The sequence below is a fragment of the Carcharhinus amblyrhynchos genome, chromosome 6 (genome assembly GCF_965287045.1).
Source record: "Carcharhinus amblyrhynchos chromosome 6, sCarAmb.v2.hapA, whole genome shotgun sequence".
Taxonomy (NCBI): domain Eukaryota; kingdom Metazoa; phylum Chordata; class Chondrichthyes; order Carcharhiniformes; family Carcharhinidae; genus Carcharhinus; species Carcharhinus amblyrhynchos.
In genome coordinates, this window is record NC_137329.1 from 39,778,522 (window position 1) to 39,797,886 (window position 19,365).

A 19,365-nucleotide genomic window follows, 5' to 3' on the forward strand; every position below is an offset into this window, starting at 1 on the left:
CACACAATTGTCTCCCATTTTCACGCTTGTTCAACATAGAGCCATAGAGGTTTACAGCATGGAAACAGGCCCTTCGGCCCAACTTGTCCATGCCGTCCTTTTTTTTTAAAACCCCTAAGCTGATCCCAATTATCCGTATTTGGCCCATATCCATCTATACACATTGTACCCATGTAACTATTTAAATCCTTTTTAAAAGATAAAATTGTATACCCGCCTTTACTACTATCTCTGGCAGCATGTCCTAGACACTCACCACACTCTGAAAAAATTGCCCCTCTGGACACTTTTATCTAGATTTAGATTTGTTTTGGTAAGATCACCCCCTTTAATTTGCATATTAAAAATACTGTTTTAAAAAGTGAATGGTCGGAATTTCCAGGGTGGGTGAGGCTTGTCGAACGACATTCTCCATTGGCCTCAGGTGGGATCTTAAGTGTCTTGGGCAAGTGAGGCAGTAAAATTCCAGCAAATCTGTCTAGGCAGTTTATTGCCCAGTAAGGACGGCACAATAGCACAGTGGTTAGCACTGCTGCTTCACAACTCCAGGGAGCTGGGTTCGATTCCCGGCTTGGATCACTATCTGTGTGGAGTTTGCACATTCTCCTTGTGTCTGCATGGGTTTCCTCTGGGTGCTCCGGTTTCTTCCCACAGTCCAAAGATGTGTGGGTTAGGTTGCTTGGCCATGCTAAAATTGCCCCTCAGTGCTCTGAGATGTGTCGGTTAGAGGGATTAGCAGATAAATATGTAGGAATATGGGGTAGGGAATGGGTGAGATTGTGGTCAGTGCAGGCTCGATGGGCCAGATGGCCTCTTTCTGCACTGTAGGGTTTCTATGAGTTCTGCACGGCTAAACCAAAGCAAGGTGGAAAGCAAATGACTTTCAATTACCCTTTATTTTCCTGTTAGGTATGTTTTGAAGAATTACATTAAACATGTAGTTTATGATTACCTCTGCAGGTTACATGGACCCAAATGTAAGTGGTACCTCCTCCGGGATGCATACCTCTGGACCTGCCTTTTCCGCGCTCCACAGACTTCGCCGGAAAAGGAAGCCACCCCGGGTAAAGGATCCTCTGGATGACATTCTTCTGAAATTTCTAACGGCACAAAGAGTGGTGGAGGAGCGTTTCTTGCAAATGGAGGAGCGAAGAATGCAACGGGACATGGAATTGGAAGACAGGCGGATGCAGTTGGAGCAGCGCCGGATGGAACTGGAGAGGGAGCATGAGTACAGAATGTTCACCATATTTGCCCAGATGGTGAATGCACTTCGGCATGGAAGCTCCATGCAGAACTTGGGCCTGGACCTCAGCCAGGCCTTCTCACAGCCTTCTGGTCGAGCTACAGAGACGGGTGGTCCCCCAGCCTCAGCTTCCATCTCCAAAGATGGTAACAGTAGAATAGTGCAGCAGCAGAGCAAATCTCTACCTAATGGACTGAAAGATGCTGTGTCTGGTGTAGAAACTAATCCAACATTCCAACGATCTGAATCTAGCATTTATTTATCAAAGAGAGGAAATGAAATTATTAATTCCTGTGAAATAACTCAGGAAGGTTATGATGCCTACCATGAAGATAAGTATGATGAAGATAAGAACCCTAATGTAAGTCTATTAAGCCATTTTAAATATGTTTTAAAATTCTGCCTATCTGTGGTGTTTGGAGTTTTACTTGTATTCGTTTAATTGTTGTTGGGGTAGGATGCTATGATATCTCCAAACTGATCTTAGAATGTCATAGAACACTGATTTTATTTCTTAGCCTGTGTTTCATTTTGAAGTCACAGCGAGGGACATCTACTTATTCCATGCACTTGGATGTTCATTTAAAAATGAATTTCCACAGCATAACGTTATATAAATTTGGCACTGCCTTTAGGATTATAATCTTAAATAGAGACAATGATAAATTGGGGTGAAAAGTGTTCATGAAATGTTTGGGTTCACATGTCTTGTAGGGAAACACTGCATTGTCTTATCTTTAAATGCTGAGTGTTTGAAACTGTAGCTTGACACAAATTGAACAATGTTCCAATTCTGATCTTTGTCATGTAATGTGCAGTGAATACTGTCCAGTATGACTGTCCACAGTCTTCAGATATGATGGACCTAGGAATGTCAGATTTGGAGCAGGAGTAGGCTTTTCGGCCCTTTGAGCCTGTTCTGCCACTCAATTGGACCTTTGCCGATTGGATCGTAGTTTTAACTCCACTTTCCTGCATGTTCCCCTCCTAACTGTTGATTCCCTAGTCTGTCAAAAAAAATTTTAACTCTGCTTTGAATAAATTCAATTACCCATCCTTCACTGCTTCCTGGGAAGAGAATTTCACAGATTGATGACTTCCTGAAAGAAAAAAAAATCTTCTCATCTCCTACTTAAGAGGGATACCTCTTACTCTTTCTTTCATAGAATCTCTATAGCGCAGAAGGAGACCATTCGACCCATCGAGCCTGCACTGAAACAATCCCACACAGGCCCTATCCCCACAACCCACACGTATTTATCCCACTAATTCCCCTGTCACTAAAGGGGAATTGTGCATGGTCAATGAAAGTAATCTACACAGCTTTGGACTACGAGAGGAAGCCGGAGTACCTGGAGGAAACCCACGCAGCCACTGGGAGAACATGCAAACTCCACTCGGGCAGTCACCTGAGGCCGGAATTGAACACGGGTCCTTGGCGCTTTGAGCAGTGCTAACCACTGTGTCACTGTGTGATCTTACCTATCTTTGTGTTATCAGCAACTTTAGCTACCATACATTCGTCCCTTCGTCCAAGCATTGATGTAAATTATAAATAATTGGGGTCCCGCGTTGATCCCTGGTTAAAGCTTGTCAACCTGAAAAATACTCATTTATCCCTACTGTCTGTTCCCTGTTAGCCAACTAATCCTTTATCCATACTAATGTGTTACCTCCCCCACCATGAACTTTTATTTTGCGCAGGAACCTTTTGATGTGGCAAATTATCAAATGCCTTTTGGAAATACAGGTATGCCATGTTTACAGGTTCTTCTTTATTCATCTTGCTTGTTACTTCCTCAGAAGAAATCTAATAATGTAGTAAAAACACTATTTCCCTTTCACAAAACCACGTTGATCTTGCCTGATCACATTATGATTTTCTGAGTATCCCACTATCACCTCGATAATAATGGATTCTAACAATTTCCCTCTGACCAATAGCCTGTACCTGAGTTCAAGTGTGTCGAAATTAGTTCAGTTTTTCTCCTGCATGTAGCTTCATTGGTACTTCCTGGCAATTCACCCTGCTCTGCGGTCAGCAACTGGATGCTTTAATTGGGATTTTAGTCACATGTATTTTGAACCCCTGGAGAAAAGCTTCCTTTGATTCAATGAATCAGAAACGTAAGAAATAGTGCAACAATGCCCTTTTTTCACTATTTCTCATAAATATGCTAAATGTTTCAACAAAATGGATTTTTGATCTCTCTGGAGAATGTCTTCCAGCCATAGTGTATCTAATACAGGGATCAGAGGAAACCTTTTTCCCTCCTTACCTCCCCTTCCCATAGGACAGCAGAGATGGCTGGTTTCAGAATGTTCCCATCTTTTCCAGTAATGTCAGCCATTGTTTTATGTACCTTTGTTGAGTTTCTAAATTTTGATGTTTTAAATTGTAGGCAGTGAAAATCCTATATTGTAGTTTTCTGTATGTGACTTAAATTCAATTTGACCTGGAACTGTGTGGCACAGTGGCACAGTGGTTAGCACTGCTGCCTCATAGTGCCAGGGACTCAGGTTTGACTCTCAGCTTGGGTCACTGTCTGTGTGGAGTTTGCATGTTCTCCCCGTGTCTGCATGGGTTTCCTCTGGGTGCTCCGGTTTCCTCCTGCAGTCCGAAAGTTATGCTGGTTAGGTGCATTGACCTGAACAGGCGCCAAAATATGGCGACTACTGAATTTCACAGTAACTTCATTCAGTGTTAATGTAAGCCTGACTTGTGACTAATACCTTAACTTTAACTTTAACTGGAGCTGGAACAACCTAGCACCCACATTGTGAATTGAAAACTGATGGGTGAGTAAGTCTAAGTGCAGCTTTTTGTTGAAATTACAGATGATTATGTTCTTTTTGTTCTTATCCATCTTGCAGGGCATTATTAATCTGGGAGCTAGTGAGAACAAGCTGTGCTTTGACCTGCTTTCCAAAAGGGTATGTGCATCTTTACTTCAACAACAAATAAGTTTTAAAATATCTGTGTCCTTCCAAGTGCTTTACCATTACCCATTGTTCATATCAACAGTGCAGACTCAATGGGTCGAATGGCCCCCTTATGCACTGTAGGATTCTATGCTTTGGAGTTCTCCCCACTGAGCACCCTGTCTCTATTTCGCTCTCCTTTAAAACCTAGCTACATCTGTTTGAACATTTATCTACATCTGTCCTGGTCTCAAATTTTGGTTGATATCATTCCTATGCAGTATCTTGGGTTGTATTATTTCTAAAGTTAAGTATGCTGAATAAATGTAAGTTGCTGTTGTAATAGAATTGAATTGATTAAAAAATCTATAACAATTTCAGAACAAGTCTTTGTTACGTATTGTTAACTGTTTTCCCTCCTGTTTAGTATTGCACTTTGAGTAATCCTTTTGTTGAGAGTGAAATAAATGCATAAGAACTGGCCTTACATTAATTTTGCTGCCGTATCCTTACGCTGTGAAGAGTGACAGGATCACGAGAACAGGAAACAGATACCCCACCGGTGCCAGCACAAACTTCAGTTGTCTGAACTTTACATTTTGGAATGTCTACCATAAACCTTTCTGCCTCTCCACTTCCTTCTTATTTAAGAAACTTTCTCAAGTCCCCATCTCATTCATTATGCCTTTGATTGGCCCTTTGAAATTTAACTTTCCTGGTTCAGCAAGCATTTTTTTTAATGTTAACCTAGGAAGCAATTTGGAATGATCTGAAATGCAACTATTATTTAATACATTCACTGAATATTACAAAGGTAATTTTTTCTTTACAAGATTTGTTCATGGTTATTCTTTTATTATTTTTGTCCAGAATCTGTTGTGCTTTTCAGCTTAAACTTTCTAAATACAGAAACACAAAAGAAAGTTTAAACCATTTCAATGTAGATTTCTGGCTATTAAAAGATTATTCCTTGTTCAATAATATGCTAATTGGTTTCTTATCTATTTGCAGTTGATGCAGCCTGACATGTTTCAGATAGACCCTCCACTCTTGCAGTATCCAGACTGGAAAGGACATGAGTTGTAAGCAATTTTATTGTGCTATTTGCTGACTTTAGGTCACATCTATCTAATAGTAAAAATTGTCAACCTCAGTGGGAACTCCATTATTGCAACATGCTTTGATGGAGATGCCATGTTTCACATAAGACATAAAAAAGGTCTGTGTTTGACATAAAAGATCACAAGCTACAATTTGAAGGACACAGGAAGTTCCTCAATGAATACCATCAAAGAAAGGAAAACACCTTGTTGCTGTTTGTGGAGTCCTGCTGTGTGCACTTTGGCTGTCCTTCTCTTTATGACATGCTTATTTCTGTTGCTGAAGACTAGAATTTAATGCTCCTTTAGGGATGACTTTGGGGGTAAGATGGGGGGATGGATGAAAGTATGTGAGTTGGACACTGCGCTGTCTCTCCACTTGCACCTGGTTAAGCCCCACTGAAACTCCTTATTCTCCCTATGGAGAATCTTCGTTGCAGGAATGAGACATTTGAAGGTGACATATCACCATCTTATCAAAGATAATTAGGGTGAACAATAAATGTTGGCCTTACCAGTAATGGCCAAATACTGTAAATGAAAACTTAAAGAAAAAGATTGGCAATGTGCAATTAGCATTTTGTAACACTGAGGCTTTTTGATTTGATTCCCTTTAAAAAAATGTTTTTTAATGATTAACTGTATCTGTGCATTTGTATATCTAGAGAAATGTGTAAGAAACAAATTCAAAACATTTTTCTGTTTGTCTTGCTGCCATCTCAGCCTCAGAGTACAAGTGGGAAAGTTTTTGACGTGCTATTGTAAAGCACCGGTGCCCCTGAAGCCTGAGAACGTGAGTAGTTACCACTGTCCAGCATTGCCACTCGTTGTTTTGACCTCTCCCTTTGCCAAAACAGCTTGCCACTGTGGAAACCCTTCAAACCTTTTGTAGTGGCTAGACTTCTTATTATCCTCAATCCACCTTTCTCTTCAGACGATTACGATGTTTTCTCATGCCAAAGGTGCTATACAAGTGTACGTTATCTTAGTCATGGCATTCTGATGATTTGATCTTCTCCCTCGGATCAAATTTACTTTATTTAGAGTGCATTGCTTATCTTTTGTAATGACCAGTGATCCACAAAAATAACATAATCTGAAGTATATGGGTATCACAAAAGCAAAACATTACGGAAGTTGGAAATCTGAAATAAAAACAAAAAATGGTGGAAAAACTCAGCTGTGAAGAGAAAAACTTTCAAGTCTGTATGACACTTCTTCAGATATAGTTTTTTCTGAGTCAACTCAGTGTCTTGACAGATGTGGAAGTCCATTTAAGAAGTTTTCATGTCAAGCTAATAAGAAATCAACAGATATAGGGGTGATTTTGCCCCCCAAAAAACTAAGTGACCAACAGGCGGAAAAACTGCACTGATCTCCCCATAGGGATATCGGCACATGCACATTGGCCCCACCATCACTGGCCTCCTGGTCACCGGGCTCCCCATTGGCTTTCCTGAGCCCCCCACCAATCGCTGGCCCAACATCCACCAGCTTCCCCCCCCACCCCAGTTGGCCAGTCCAAATTGCCCCCCTTCATCACCCATCAATTGCTGCGTGGGGTGCGCAGCAGTTTCCCTCCCCATCACCACCACCACTAATTGGCATGCCCTGGTCTGGTCCCAACCTCAAGGCCCTGCCCCCTCAGGCCCCGCCTCCTTGGCACTGCACAAGGGGGCCTGACCTTTGGGAGGGCCTCAATGGCCTCTCCCCCTACCAGTGAGACCATCACACCTGGTCCCCGTTGCTGGGGACCAGCTTTAATTCCCGCTGGTGGGATCCCCAGCAGGGTCAAAACATTAGTGAGCCCGGATGACACCGTAATCAGCATTTCCCAGCAGGAGGGTGATCATGCCATTAAAAAAAAGGCCTGAGAAAGTCACAGTTGACTGGACGCCAGTTGTGTTTCAACCCTCCCATCAGAATTTTCTGGCCCACTACACTTCTTGAGCTGCGTAGCAGGTCAGGAAAACTGCACCCACGACATTTGTTTGCTCAAGATGTATTTTGTTCTCTATCCTGGGGGTACTTATTCCTCTAACTCCAAAGACTTTAAATGCGGGTTAGTTTAGGGACTCCAGAATCAAGTTCTACACAATTTTAAACATTTGAAGCCAGGCCATTTATCAGTGTATAATACTGGTAAACTTGTAGCTACTTATTCACTAGGATCATTCTACATGTTAGGAGACAGAGTTATCAGTAACCAGGTGGCTGGAGGTTAGCTCATTGTAATGAATTATGCAACAGCATGAATACGGAACTTCAGCAATGTCTGCAATGTACAAGTGATTTACAACTTTGCTCACAAGTTAGCACCAAATACTTTTGGAAATCCATGTACAGCACCTCAAGAGCATGACCCTTGTCAACCTTCTCTGCCACCTCTTCAAAAAACTCCAGCAAGCAAGTGAAACAGATTTTCTCTTAACAAATCAACATTGGCTTTATTTAATTAACCCAAATTTGTCCATGTGACTATTAATTTTATCCAGAATTATTGTTTCTCGAGGATTCCCCACCACTAAAGTTAAACTGACTGGCCTGTTATTCCTGGGCTTAACTTTGCATCCTTTTTTGAATGAAGTTGTGGCATTTGCAATTCTCCAGTCCCATTGGCACCATCCCAAATTTAAGGAAGATTGGGAAATTGTGACAAGTGTCTCCATGCAGAGAGTTAAAAGGAGGGATAAGAATGGTAAGGGGCCAAAAAGGGGATTAATGCATGAGGCAGAGGACATAAATGAGGTTCTAAGTGATTACTTTGCATCTATCTTCACCAAGGTATGAGATGCTGTCGAAGTTGTAGTGAAACGGGAGCTGGTTGAGACATTGGACTGGCTAAAAAATTGAGAAAGCAGAGATATTAGAAAGGTTGGCTATATATAAAGTTGATAAGTCACAAACTGGATCAGAGGGCACTGAGGGAAGTGAGAGTGGAATTGCGGAGGCATTGGCCATAATCTTCCAATCCTCCTTAGGTGCAGGGGTAATGCCAGAGATCTGTAAAATTGCAAATTTCACCCCCTCATTCAAAAAAGGATAAACCCAACAACTACAAGCTGGTCGATTCAATCTCAGTAGTGGGCAGGCTTTTAGAAACAATAACAGGTCAAAATTAACAGTCACCTAGATGAATGTGGACTAATCCAGGAAAGGAAGCACAAAATTATTGTGGGGAAATTGTGTTCAACTGATTTGATTGAGTTTTTTGTATATGTAACAGTGAGAATAAAGCAGTTGATGTGGTATACATGAGCTTCTGAAAGGCATTTAATGAAATGCCACATAACAGGCTTGTCAGAAAAGTTGAAGCCCATGCTATAAAAGAGAGAGTGGCAGCATGATTACAAGGTTGGCTGAGTGACAGTAAATAAAGAGTTGTGGTAAATGATTGTTTTTCACACAGGGATTGATAAGATCATTGTTTCTCAATCTATATTAATGGTTTGGTCTTGGGTCTGCAGGGTACAATTTCAGTGTGTGAGGATGACACAACACTTAGAAGTATTATGAACTATGAGGAGGGTAGTGAACAACTTTAAGAGGACATGGGTAGACAGGTAACAGATTCAATTTAATGCAGAGAAATGTGAAGTGATGCACTTTGGTAGGAAGAACAAGGAAAGGCAACATGAAATGAAGCATATAGTCCTAATGGAGGTGCAGGAGCAGGGAGCCTAGAACCATAGAATCCCTACAGTGCAGAAGGGAGCCATTTGGCCCGTTGAGTCTGCATTGAACACAATCCCATCCAGGCTCTATTCCCGTAACTCCACATATTCATCCTGCTAATCCCCTAACACTGGGGTCAATTTAACATGGCCAATCAACCTAACCTACACATCTTTGGACTGTGGGAGGAAATCGGAGCACTCAGAGGAAACCCACGCAGACATGTGGAGAAACTCCACACAGACAGTGATCCAAGGCCTGGGGACTAATTGTACACAAATCCTTAAAGATGGTAGGACAGATGGAGAAATAGTTAATAACACATATGGAATCCTGGAAATTATAGATGGAGGCATAGAGCCAGTATAAAACACTAATCCAGCTTCAGCCAGAACATTCTGACCTATTTGAGGAACCACACTATAGGAACGTGAAGTCATTGGGAAAGGTGCAAAAAAGGATTTGCAAGAATAGTTCTAGAGCTGGAGAGAGGGTGGAGAGAAGATTTGATAGAGGTTTTTCAAATCATGAGGGGCCTGGACAAAGTAGATAAAAATAAACTGTGCTCATTGGTGGAAGAGCTGAGAACTAGAGGTGAATAGCAAAAAAAGGAGATGAGATGAGGACAAGGTTTTTCTTAATGCAGTGAGTGGTTAGGATTTGTAATGCACTGACAAAGTGGGGTGGAGGCAGATTCAATTGTAGCTTTCAAAAGAGGACTTTGGGAGAAGGCAAGGGAATAGGACAAGCTCAGTAGCTCTTACAGAAAGCAGCCACGGATATGACCAGTTATCTCCTGTGTTTTAACCATTTTGTGACTTCAACTGATTTTGGCTGATTGCTGCTTGAAGATTCATTAATTCTATGAACATAAGAACATAAGAAATAGGAGCAGGAGTAGGCCATCTAGCCCTTCGAGCCTGCCCCGCCATTCAATAAGATCGTGGCTGATCTGTCGTGGCTCAGTTCTACTTTCCCGCCCTCTCCCCATAACCCTTAATCCCCTCTCTTATCAAAAACCCATCAACCCGCGTCTTAAAAATATTTAGCGAGGCAGCCTCCACCACTTCAACGGGCAGAGAATTCCAGAGATTCACCACCCTTTGAGTGAAGAAGTTCCTCCTCAACTCCGTTCTAAACCGCCCCCCCTTTATCTTGAGGCTGTGCCCCCTAGTCCTACTGTCTTTTTTGAGCAGGAAGAGTCTCTCCACCTCTATCCTATCCATCCCATTCATCATCTTATACGTCTCAATGAGATCTCCCCTCATTCTTCTAAACTCTAATGAGTACAAGCCTAGTTTATTCAGCCTCTCCTCATAGCTCAACCCCCTCAACTCCGGTATCAGCCTAGTAAACCTCCTCTGCACTCCCTCCAAGGCCAAAATATCTTTGCGCAGGTGTGGCGCCCAAAACTGCACACAGTACTCCAGCTGCGGCCTCACCAATGCCCTATACAGCTGCAGCAAGACCTTCCTACTTTTATATTCAATCCCCCTCGCTATGAAGGCCAGCATCCCATTCGCCTTCCTGACCACCTGCTGCACCTGCAAGCTGGGTTTTTGCGACTCATGCACAAGGACCCCGAGGTCCCTCTGCACCGTCGCCTGCTGCAGTTTTTCTCCACGTAAGTAATAGTCCTTCCTACCATTATTCCTACCAAAGTGGACCACCTCACACTTGCCAACATTAAATTCCATTTGGATGGATGGGTTTCCATTGGTGTCTCATGTGAAGCATCAATTTAAAAAACAGATGCATATCTAAATAACAGGAGTGGATATCTCCATAATGTGAATCACACTGATGGGAATCAAAACTTGATTATTTGGTATGTAATTGGCCTGTGTCCTCTTGAAGTTAAACACAACTGAATATGAAATAATTCTTTAAAGTTGTGGTCCTCTTTCCTCCTTCCAGAATGAAAATACTTGTTCATGATGTGCTAGTTAATCAAGAACAAGGTATTTACACTTTTTTCTCCCATTTTTCTAGATAGTTGTGGTTAACGGTTGTGGTTCTCTGTTTTCTGCGCTATCCGCTGTGCTGTGTGATCCTGGAGGTAAGTGAAGATTGGAACAGGGTGCTTGTTGAGCAGTTAAACATTTGGATTTTCCTTTAGGTTTTTAGGGATTGTATCTTGAGTGTGATATTGTTTCTTGATACATCAGCACTGTAAACGTAAAATACCAGCTTTTGAGTTGACATCATCAGTGCCTTGATTCAGACACAGATGCAAGTGCAAAAACCTGGAAGGGAGGGAAGGGTAACTAATTGTCCTCAACATCAAAACAACATTCAACAGAATCTGGCAACAAATAACCCTAATACAACTAGAGTCAGTGGGGAAAATATATCTAAGAAGCATGATCCTGGTTATCAATGGCCAGTCCAACTGCATTGTTCTGGGTGAGAGTTCTTTAGGGTAGCACCTATGGTCCAGCTAACTTCTGTTGCTTCATCAATGATCTATCTGAATTCATTTCAATGGTAAGGCTGTTTACTCATCATTCTGTGGTGTTCAACTCTATTAGCAATTCCAAAACTAGAGCATACATATAACAAGACCTGGGCAACATCAAGTTTGGGCTGAAAAGTGGCAGGTAACATTTTTCCATGCAAATCCCAGGCAGTGACCATCTCCAATAATGGCTCTACTATCATTTATTCCTTCACCACGAACATCCTGGAGGCTACTATTATTCTGAAACTTAATTGCATAAGGTGAATCATCACCATACTTAATTAACAAGGCAACATCTTACTTTTTCTGTGATAGGTGACTTGTCTCCTTATCCTTCAAAGTCTCCTTGCCATCTACATAGCTTCAAAGTGTAATAGCATACTGGCTGCTTACCTGGATGGCTGCACCCTCAATAACACCTCAGAATCTCAGCATCATTTGACGCATAGTAGGCTGAACAATACCCTGTTTGTTTTCCCCAGTGCGTTGTAGCTGAGTGTATACCAGCTGTAGGTGACATTGTAACAACAGGATTTTATATTGCTGGCAGTTTTGATTCCACGATACCTGGATTTCTTTAAATGCAGGATTATTGAATTCAGCTTGCTAGAAGGATGATTGGCTTCCCGGTGAAGGCTGGGTACTGAGACAGTGTGCCAAAGCTGATCCTTTTTCCACCCAATGGATATTTTAATAATCACCACACAGACTGAGGTTACCAAAAGGTTAATGAAGATGGTCAAAAACTTTCAACTCTGTCAGTATGCTTCCAAGGTTGTAGAGTGCCTAATCCTACAGTGGATCAAGCTAAAAATGTAGAATGCCCTGAATGTGGACCAAATAGATTTTGGACAAGAAGAAAACCTATGTCGTCATATCCTTGTGCCAATCAGTTTTGTTGAAAGCAGCTTTCAAAGCAATCTTAGAACAGGGGCACTATTCCTTGACCTCACTGCAACATATCATACAGTCTGGCAAGTTGACCCATTCATTCAAATATCCCTCCCTGAGCTACTGGCACCACTGAACTGTTACTTTTGGACAGGGTGAAAATGGGTGATAAGACCATTGCCTGAAGGAGACAGATAAATGAGCTACCTCACAGATTTGTCTTAGCCCAACCCTGTACAACTTGTATACCAGCAACCTACCCCCAATCCAATCCCAGAAATTTATCTGTATAGATGACATCCGCTGTAGGATACAGGCTCAGATTTTGCGTGAAATGCAAGACACATTGAACGATGATATTGCAAAGCTGGCGGACTACTGCAAGACTTGGTGCCTAAATCTGAGCATCAGTTTACATGCTGTACTACGTTACACCTTCATAATACCATGCCAGAGAATACACCTGAGGACCCAGGGCAGGAAATTTACTCGGAGAAAACATCCAGCAAAAATCATTTTTGTCTTTGTAGACCTGACTGCTTGTTCATCCAGCTTTGATCCCCCATGGTGACAATGGGCCCTTTTTCCAGACTGGCCAAAGCCTCTGTGCAGCTACCAATCACCAGTGGAGTTGCCGAGGACCATACGGGGGTCAGCCATTGTGCAGACCAAACTATGACACAACGACTCTCACTGTCAAGGAAGGTCTGCTGCCTAAACCTGAAAGTGGGCTTAGAGAACTCCGTGTAGCCATTGAAAAGACCATTGCTTGGCCTTGGGGACCACACATATGTTAAATATATGAATACTGTAGCAACTCAGCAAGGTTACTTTGAATGTCTCCCAGCTGTATGACCTCTGTCACTGAGAAGGCCAGGAACAAGAAAGTCTTGGCAACAACATTATCTCCAAATTCCTCTCTAAGTCATTTACCATCCTGATTTGTTCGTATCGCACTGTTGTTTCATCATTGTTGGTTTGCTTTCTTATAACTTGCGACTTGCCATCAACTGGGAGGATGGGTTGAGGTAATGACCCATTCAGGACAGCTAGAGATGGGTAATAAATGAAGTCATGCCAACATCTCAAGAATAATTCCACAAAAAATCTGTGCTTTATCAAATCTGGCGACAACTTAAACAGACAACATTACACTGGTCACTCAGAGAAATGTATGAGGAAGAGATGAATAACATCCTAACTTTTCATTCTCCCCTTGTCTGCGTGAGTTTCCTCCCACACTCCAAAGATGTTTGGGTTAGGTTGATTGGCCATGCTAAATTGCTACTGTAGTGTCAGGGGGACTAGGGTAAATATGTGAAGTTATGGAAATAGGACCTGGGTGGGATTGTTGTCAGTGCAAGCTCAATGGGCTGAATGGCCTCCTTCTCCATTATAGGGGTTCTATGATTTTAGTGCATTCCCAATATTTCTCATTATTGACACCTATTTAAATCCCTGACACACCCTAGGATGTTATTTTGTGCCAGAGCATATTATTTATAACACCATTTACCCATATGCCATTAGTTAATTGCAGCATTTATGCTGGTAAATGGACCTGTTGATTCAGCAAATTAATAATTTTACGTTTGTCATCTGATCATTTATCATTTGATTCTGAAATTCACTGCACTGACTGGTTCTGTTTCTGTTTTAACAGATAGAATTCTGCTACCCGCTCCATACTATGGTTTTATCAAGGATGATATCTTTTTCTACAGTGCAGTCAAACCACTACTTGTGCATTTGGAGAGCAAAGTAAGGCGATCACACAGGATACAAACATGAATTCAAAATGTGAATGCTTTATCGATCTTTGTGTTTTGTGAAATATACAAAATTCTGAACTACAGTTTAAGTGAATGGAAATTAAACAACTGAGTAACTCTCGGGTTAATCTTTACCAATAGCTGTCTTTGAGTTATGTCCTGAACAGTAACATAAGGAGAATTTAGAAGTTTTGTTTGTTCTAAAAGATGTTTGTTAAATCAATATTGTCAGAAAACCTAACCATTGGTACACAGATGAACTTGATCAGAACACGTACCAGTCACTGAGCAGTGACTCACTTTATTACAAAACTGCCCTTTCAACTCTGAGCTCAAGTTCAGGCAAAGTTTATGTCTGACAAGCATATCTTGCAGCTCAGTATCAAATGGTGCAATTTGTTTTTATTTCTCCTCTTAATGCACCATGCACAAGTCTTTGACTGTGTGAGTTGTGCCCATATGGTTTTGCCAATTAGTGATATGTGGTCTCTTGTTGGCTTTTCTTTCCTGCCCTTTTTCTGTCTATCTCAAAAAATAAGGGTGGCACCGTGATTAACATGGCTGCCTCACAGTGCCAGGGACCCTGGTTTGATTCCAACCTTGGATGACTGTGCATGTGTGTGTGTGTGTGTGTGTGGAGTTTGCATGTTCTCCTCATGTATGTGTGGGTTTGCTCTGGTTGCTCCAGTCTAGAAACATAGAAACTAGAAGCAGGAGGAGGCCATTCAGCCCTTCAAGCTTTCTCCACCATTCATTATGTTCATGGTTGATCATCAAATTCAATATCCTGATCCCCACAGTCCAAAGATGTGCAAGTTAGATGGATTGACCATGCTAAATTGCCCCTTAGTGTCCCAAGATGTGTAGCCTACTCACAGTGGTTAGCACTGCTGCCTCACAGCGCCGGGGACCCAGGTTCATTTCTGGCCTCGGGTCACTATCTAAATGGAGTTTGCATGTTCTCCCCGTGTCTGCATGAATTTCCTCTGGTTCCCTCCCACACTCCAAAAATGTGCAGGTTAGGTGGATTGGCCGAGCTAAGTTGACCCTTAGTGTTATGGGGACTAGCAGGGTAAATATGTGGGGTTGTGGGAATAGGGACTGGGTGGGATTGTGTTCGGTGCAGACTTGATGAGCCAAATGGCCTCCTTCTGTACTGCAGGGTTTCTATAAAAAAAACAATAAATATGTGGGGTTATGGGAATAGGGACTGGGTGGATTGTGGTTGGTGCAGACTTGATGAGCCAAATGGCCTCCTTCTGTACTGCAGGGTTTCTATTAAAAAAAATTCAATAAATATGTGGGGTTACGAAGGGATATGGTGGAACTGGGTAAGATGCTCTGTTGGAGAGTTGGTGCAGACCTGATGGTCTGAATGGTCTCCTTCTGTAGGGATTCTGTGCTTCTATGAACATTAGCAATCTGCTAAAAAGAAAATTGTAGATGTAAAGCTAGGTCTTGCAGTGAACTTCTGATGGTCTTGTTTTAGGTGTCAGATGGAGATACACGTCCATTTCAGCTAACAGTGGAAAAGCTTGAAAAGTCAATGCAAATTGCACAGTTACAGGTGAGTGGATGATTCAGAAATATTCATTTTTCCTATAGCTTAATTATGGCATTGCTTTATTTTCGAAGTAAGTTTCAGCAAATTGGATTTCAACAGAATATCCATCAACATTTTGTGCATAATTCAAGCAAAGTCTTGTATATTCTGCAGTAATTGTGCAATGTCTATAGTATTCTAGTACTGAACAAATAGTGCATTATATCAAAGGTTTGCTTCATATAAACAAGCTGGGCCAGAAGTTGACAGATGTTGTAATGTCTCAGTAATTGAACCTTTAGGCATTCCAATTGCTGTTTCTGATGATGTGCCTAATTTGTCATTTTTCACTAACTGAAGCCTGGGAATACTGTGTATTTACTCTTCCCTTGATTGGTGATTAAAGTGCAGTCTGTACTTCTTTTAAATCTATTTCTAGTTCACCTGATTGTGTGAAATGCAGTTCAATTTATGCACTTTTTTTCTTGTTTAATCACTTAAGTGTTATGAGCAATTTGACTGATGGGTACATCATGTAAAAGACTAATTTGATGACCTATAAAATCGGAGGAGGAAAAGGGGACTGTTGAAGGGACAATTGCAAGTTTTACTGCTCCTAGCGCAATGCTTTTTTTTTGCAAGAAGGGTACACTAATCCAATCAGTGTTGCCTTTGAATGGGATTTTCTGGCCCTGATCCTGCTCCCACTGAAGGTTGACTGGGCCACTGTATCCTTTGTGACAGGTACTGCCATGGTGAGGCTGAAAATTCCCAGCCTTCTATTCCTTTCTCATTCATGTGCAGATCTAACTTTCTCCTATGTGCACTTGTCCTTTTCTCCCACACTGTTTCTTCTGGCCATACATTCCACATTACTGCTATACTTATGATTTTAAAAAGTTACTCCTGAATTTGCAATTGAATACTTAATTGATTATCTTATATTAATGACCTCTAGTTTAGAACTCTTTCCCCCTTGCCACACCCCCTCCAACCATAACTGGAAGCATTTTCTCAACATCTACCTTTATCAAAATTTTTCTTCATTAGTTCATCCCTTTTCTTTTCTGAGGAAATAGTCTGGCATATTTAACCTTTCCTGTTAAATATACTCTCTTAATTCTGTTACCATTCTTGCAAGTCTTTTTTGTGCCTTCCCCAGTGCTTCTCCATCTTTTTTACAATATAGTGATCAGTGGGGCTAGCTAAGGTTGTGTATAAGTTCAACATAACTTCTTTGTCTTTCTGTTTGATCTCTCTAGACATGAACCTCAGTGCTTAGCTTTTTTTAATCTCAAGTTTGAAGAAAGTCTATAATGGGAATCAAAATTTCTGATGTTAACTTTTGATGACCATTTTATTTGTGTCTGAAAATTGTTTGTTCTTTTGTTTGCCATTTTTTTAGATACCATTTCTCACTAGCTGGACTTAGTTCACATCAGAGAATCAGAATTGTGACTATTGCCCTTCCTGTGTTCTAAGTATTGGTTCAGTCTCAGCTTTTCCTTCTATGAAGTTTTACTAGCCTAATTCCTGGGATGGCTGGATTATATGAGGAGAGATTGGGTCCTCTGGAGTTTAGGAGAATGAGAGGGATCTCACTGAAATGTATAAACTTCTGACAGAGACTGGACTTACAGGATGCAGGGATGATGTTTCCTGTGGCTGGGGAATTAGAACAAGGGATTGTAGTCTCAGGGATACGGGATAGGTCATTTTGGACTGATGAGGAGAAAATTCTTCACTCAGAAGGGAGTGAACCTATGGAATTCTCTACCACAGAAGGCTCTTGAGATCAAGTCATTGAATATATTTGAAAAGGAATTAGATTTCTAGACTCTCTCGGTGTCAAGCAGTATGGGGAATGTGCAAGAGTATGTGTTGAGATAGAGGATCAGCCATGATCAAATTGAAGGGTGGAGCAGACCCAAGGAACGAATAATCTACTTCTGCTCCTGTTTTTTAAGTTTCTGTTATCGTTTTAGTCCCTATACTGAGAAGATTCTGTTTTTAAACATGTCAGCGTAAAGTATGAGAATCTGTTTCCCACGTTTTCTGGTAAAAACATTTTGAAAAATGAGCTGAGAAGTGACTGATTTGGAACAATGCTTTGTTGTTCCATCCTGTCTCTGTCCATCCTGTTCATTGATGGTTTCTTGATTCAGTACACTGTATGCTTCAACTGCATTCAGTGGGTATTTATTCATTGATTCAAAAGCTTGAGGAAAATGTCAACAACTTTCAATAATTCTATTTCAACTCCTTGCCAGTTGTTTTCACTTCCTCAGTGGAATACTTGCACTTGGCATCCTAAAAGGAACGTTCCCACTTGGGATTGTTATTGTGTTGTTTTAGAAATCATGGTTCTGAGGTTAGAGGTATGGCTTCTGTGCACTGTGGGTGGACACAGTAAGAAATCTCACAACACCAGGTTAAAGGCCAACAGGTTTATGCATGATCTTCTTGGAGATACTCTCCACTTGGAGCCAGCAGTTTGCTGTGTCGATCGTAGCTATGATGTGGAGATGCCGGCATTGGACTGGTGTAAACACAGTAAGAAGTCTCTCAACATCAGGTTGAAGTCCAACAGGTCAAACCTGTTGAACTTTAACTTGGTGTTGTGAGACTTCTTACTATGTTTACTCCAGTCCAAAGTCAGCATCTCCACACTGTGGGTGGAACAGGAGTGGAAAAAAGTACTCATCAAAAAATGTGCATTCCAATGTTAATTTTGAAAACTTGGTAAACTAATATCTCGTTATGAAAATTCAGTGCTGTTAACCTGTTTGCTTTGTCCACCCATCCTTCATTGCCATTCTGAGTAAAATTCAGAGAAATTGAATGATTGACCATTCCTGCTGGAGTTCCAAAGATGAAATGTAAAGTTGTGTAAAACTGCCTGGATGATAAATTCTGGAATTCTTTCCCTAAAACTCTCCAGTTCTTTATCCATCTCTCTTCATGATGCTCCTTAAGACCAAACTTTTGTTCTTCTGTCCTAATATCTCCTTAAGTGATATGAAGCCAAAAATTGCTCGACAAAACTCCTGTGAAGCACCTTGAGACATTTTACTATGTTAAAGGTGCTATATAAATGCATGATGTTGTTGTTAATCAATTCAAGCCATCAATTTGAGAGACAAAAGCAAGAAAGGGAAATGCTGCATATCAGAAATAAAGTGGCACATGCAGAACTGTCAGCAACTGCAAAATATAAAGGTCAACCTGATAGACTAACCAATCTCTGCCTCTTTGCACTTTATATTTTAGTTATAGTGATTAGCATGACTCAAATCTTGTGCCGTCAATATTTCATAATCAACTGAATTCCTATAATAGATCCATTCTATTTGGACAAAGCTTTTTTAGGAGATTGTTTGGTGTTGGCATTGATAATTTGTTTTGTGTAATCACAGGGCACCAGGGTCACGGCCATCATTCTGACAAATCCCCACAATCCCTTGGGCGATATTTATTCAGCAACAGAAATGAAAGAGTTTCTTGAATTTGCGAAAAGGTGAGATTTCCATTGGAGCTATGAGAGAGTCCTAAACAATCTCTGACCAGCAATGAAGGTTTGTAAGGAGTTGCATGATTCTTTTCAAATGTGCTAAAATGGTTGGTAATTAGATATTGTGAAGCCCCTGCTGATTTTTGCTTCTATCAGTTCCAGCTGTGTATAAAATAGTGTGATTTATTCTCATGTACAAGTCTGAAAAATATTTAAGCTACTTGTTCAATGCCTTTAGTCACTT

General features: G+C 41.1%; 1 protein-coding gene across 2 annotated transcripts in view; it reads left to right on the plus strand.

The window, feature by feature from the left end:
* accs (1-aminocyclopropane-1-carboxylate synthase homolog (Arabidopsis)(non-functional)) overlaps positions 1-19,365 on the plus strand; it is a 59,436-nt gene that overhangs the window by 15,854 nt on the left and 24,217 nt on the right. For both annotated transcript variants that reach the window (XM_080190270.1, XM_080190271.1), the window contains exons 3-10: positions 961-1,607; positions 4,121-4,180; positions 5,180-5,250; positions 5,992-6,061; positions 10,936-11,002; positions 13,959-14,056; positions 15,557-15,634; positions 19,027-19,127. In XM_080190270.1, the coding sequence (XP_080046396.1) occupies positions 961-1,607; positions 4,121-4,180; positions 5,180-5,250; positions 5,992-6,061; positions 10,936-11,002; positions 13,959-14,056; positions 15,557-15,634; positions 19,027-19,127 (1,192 nt within the window). The remainder of the gene's footprint in view (positions 1-960; positions 1,608-4,120; positions 4,181-5,179; positions 5,251-5,991; positions 6,062-10,935; positions 11,003-13,958; positions 14,057-15,556; positions 15,635-19,026; positions 19,128-19,365) is intronic.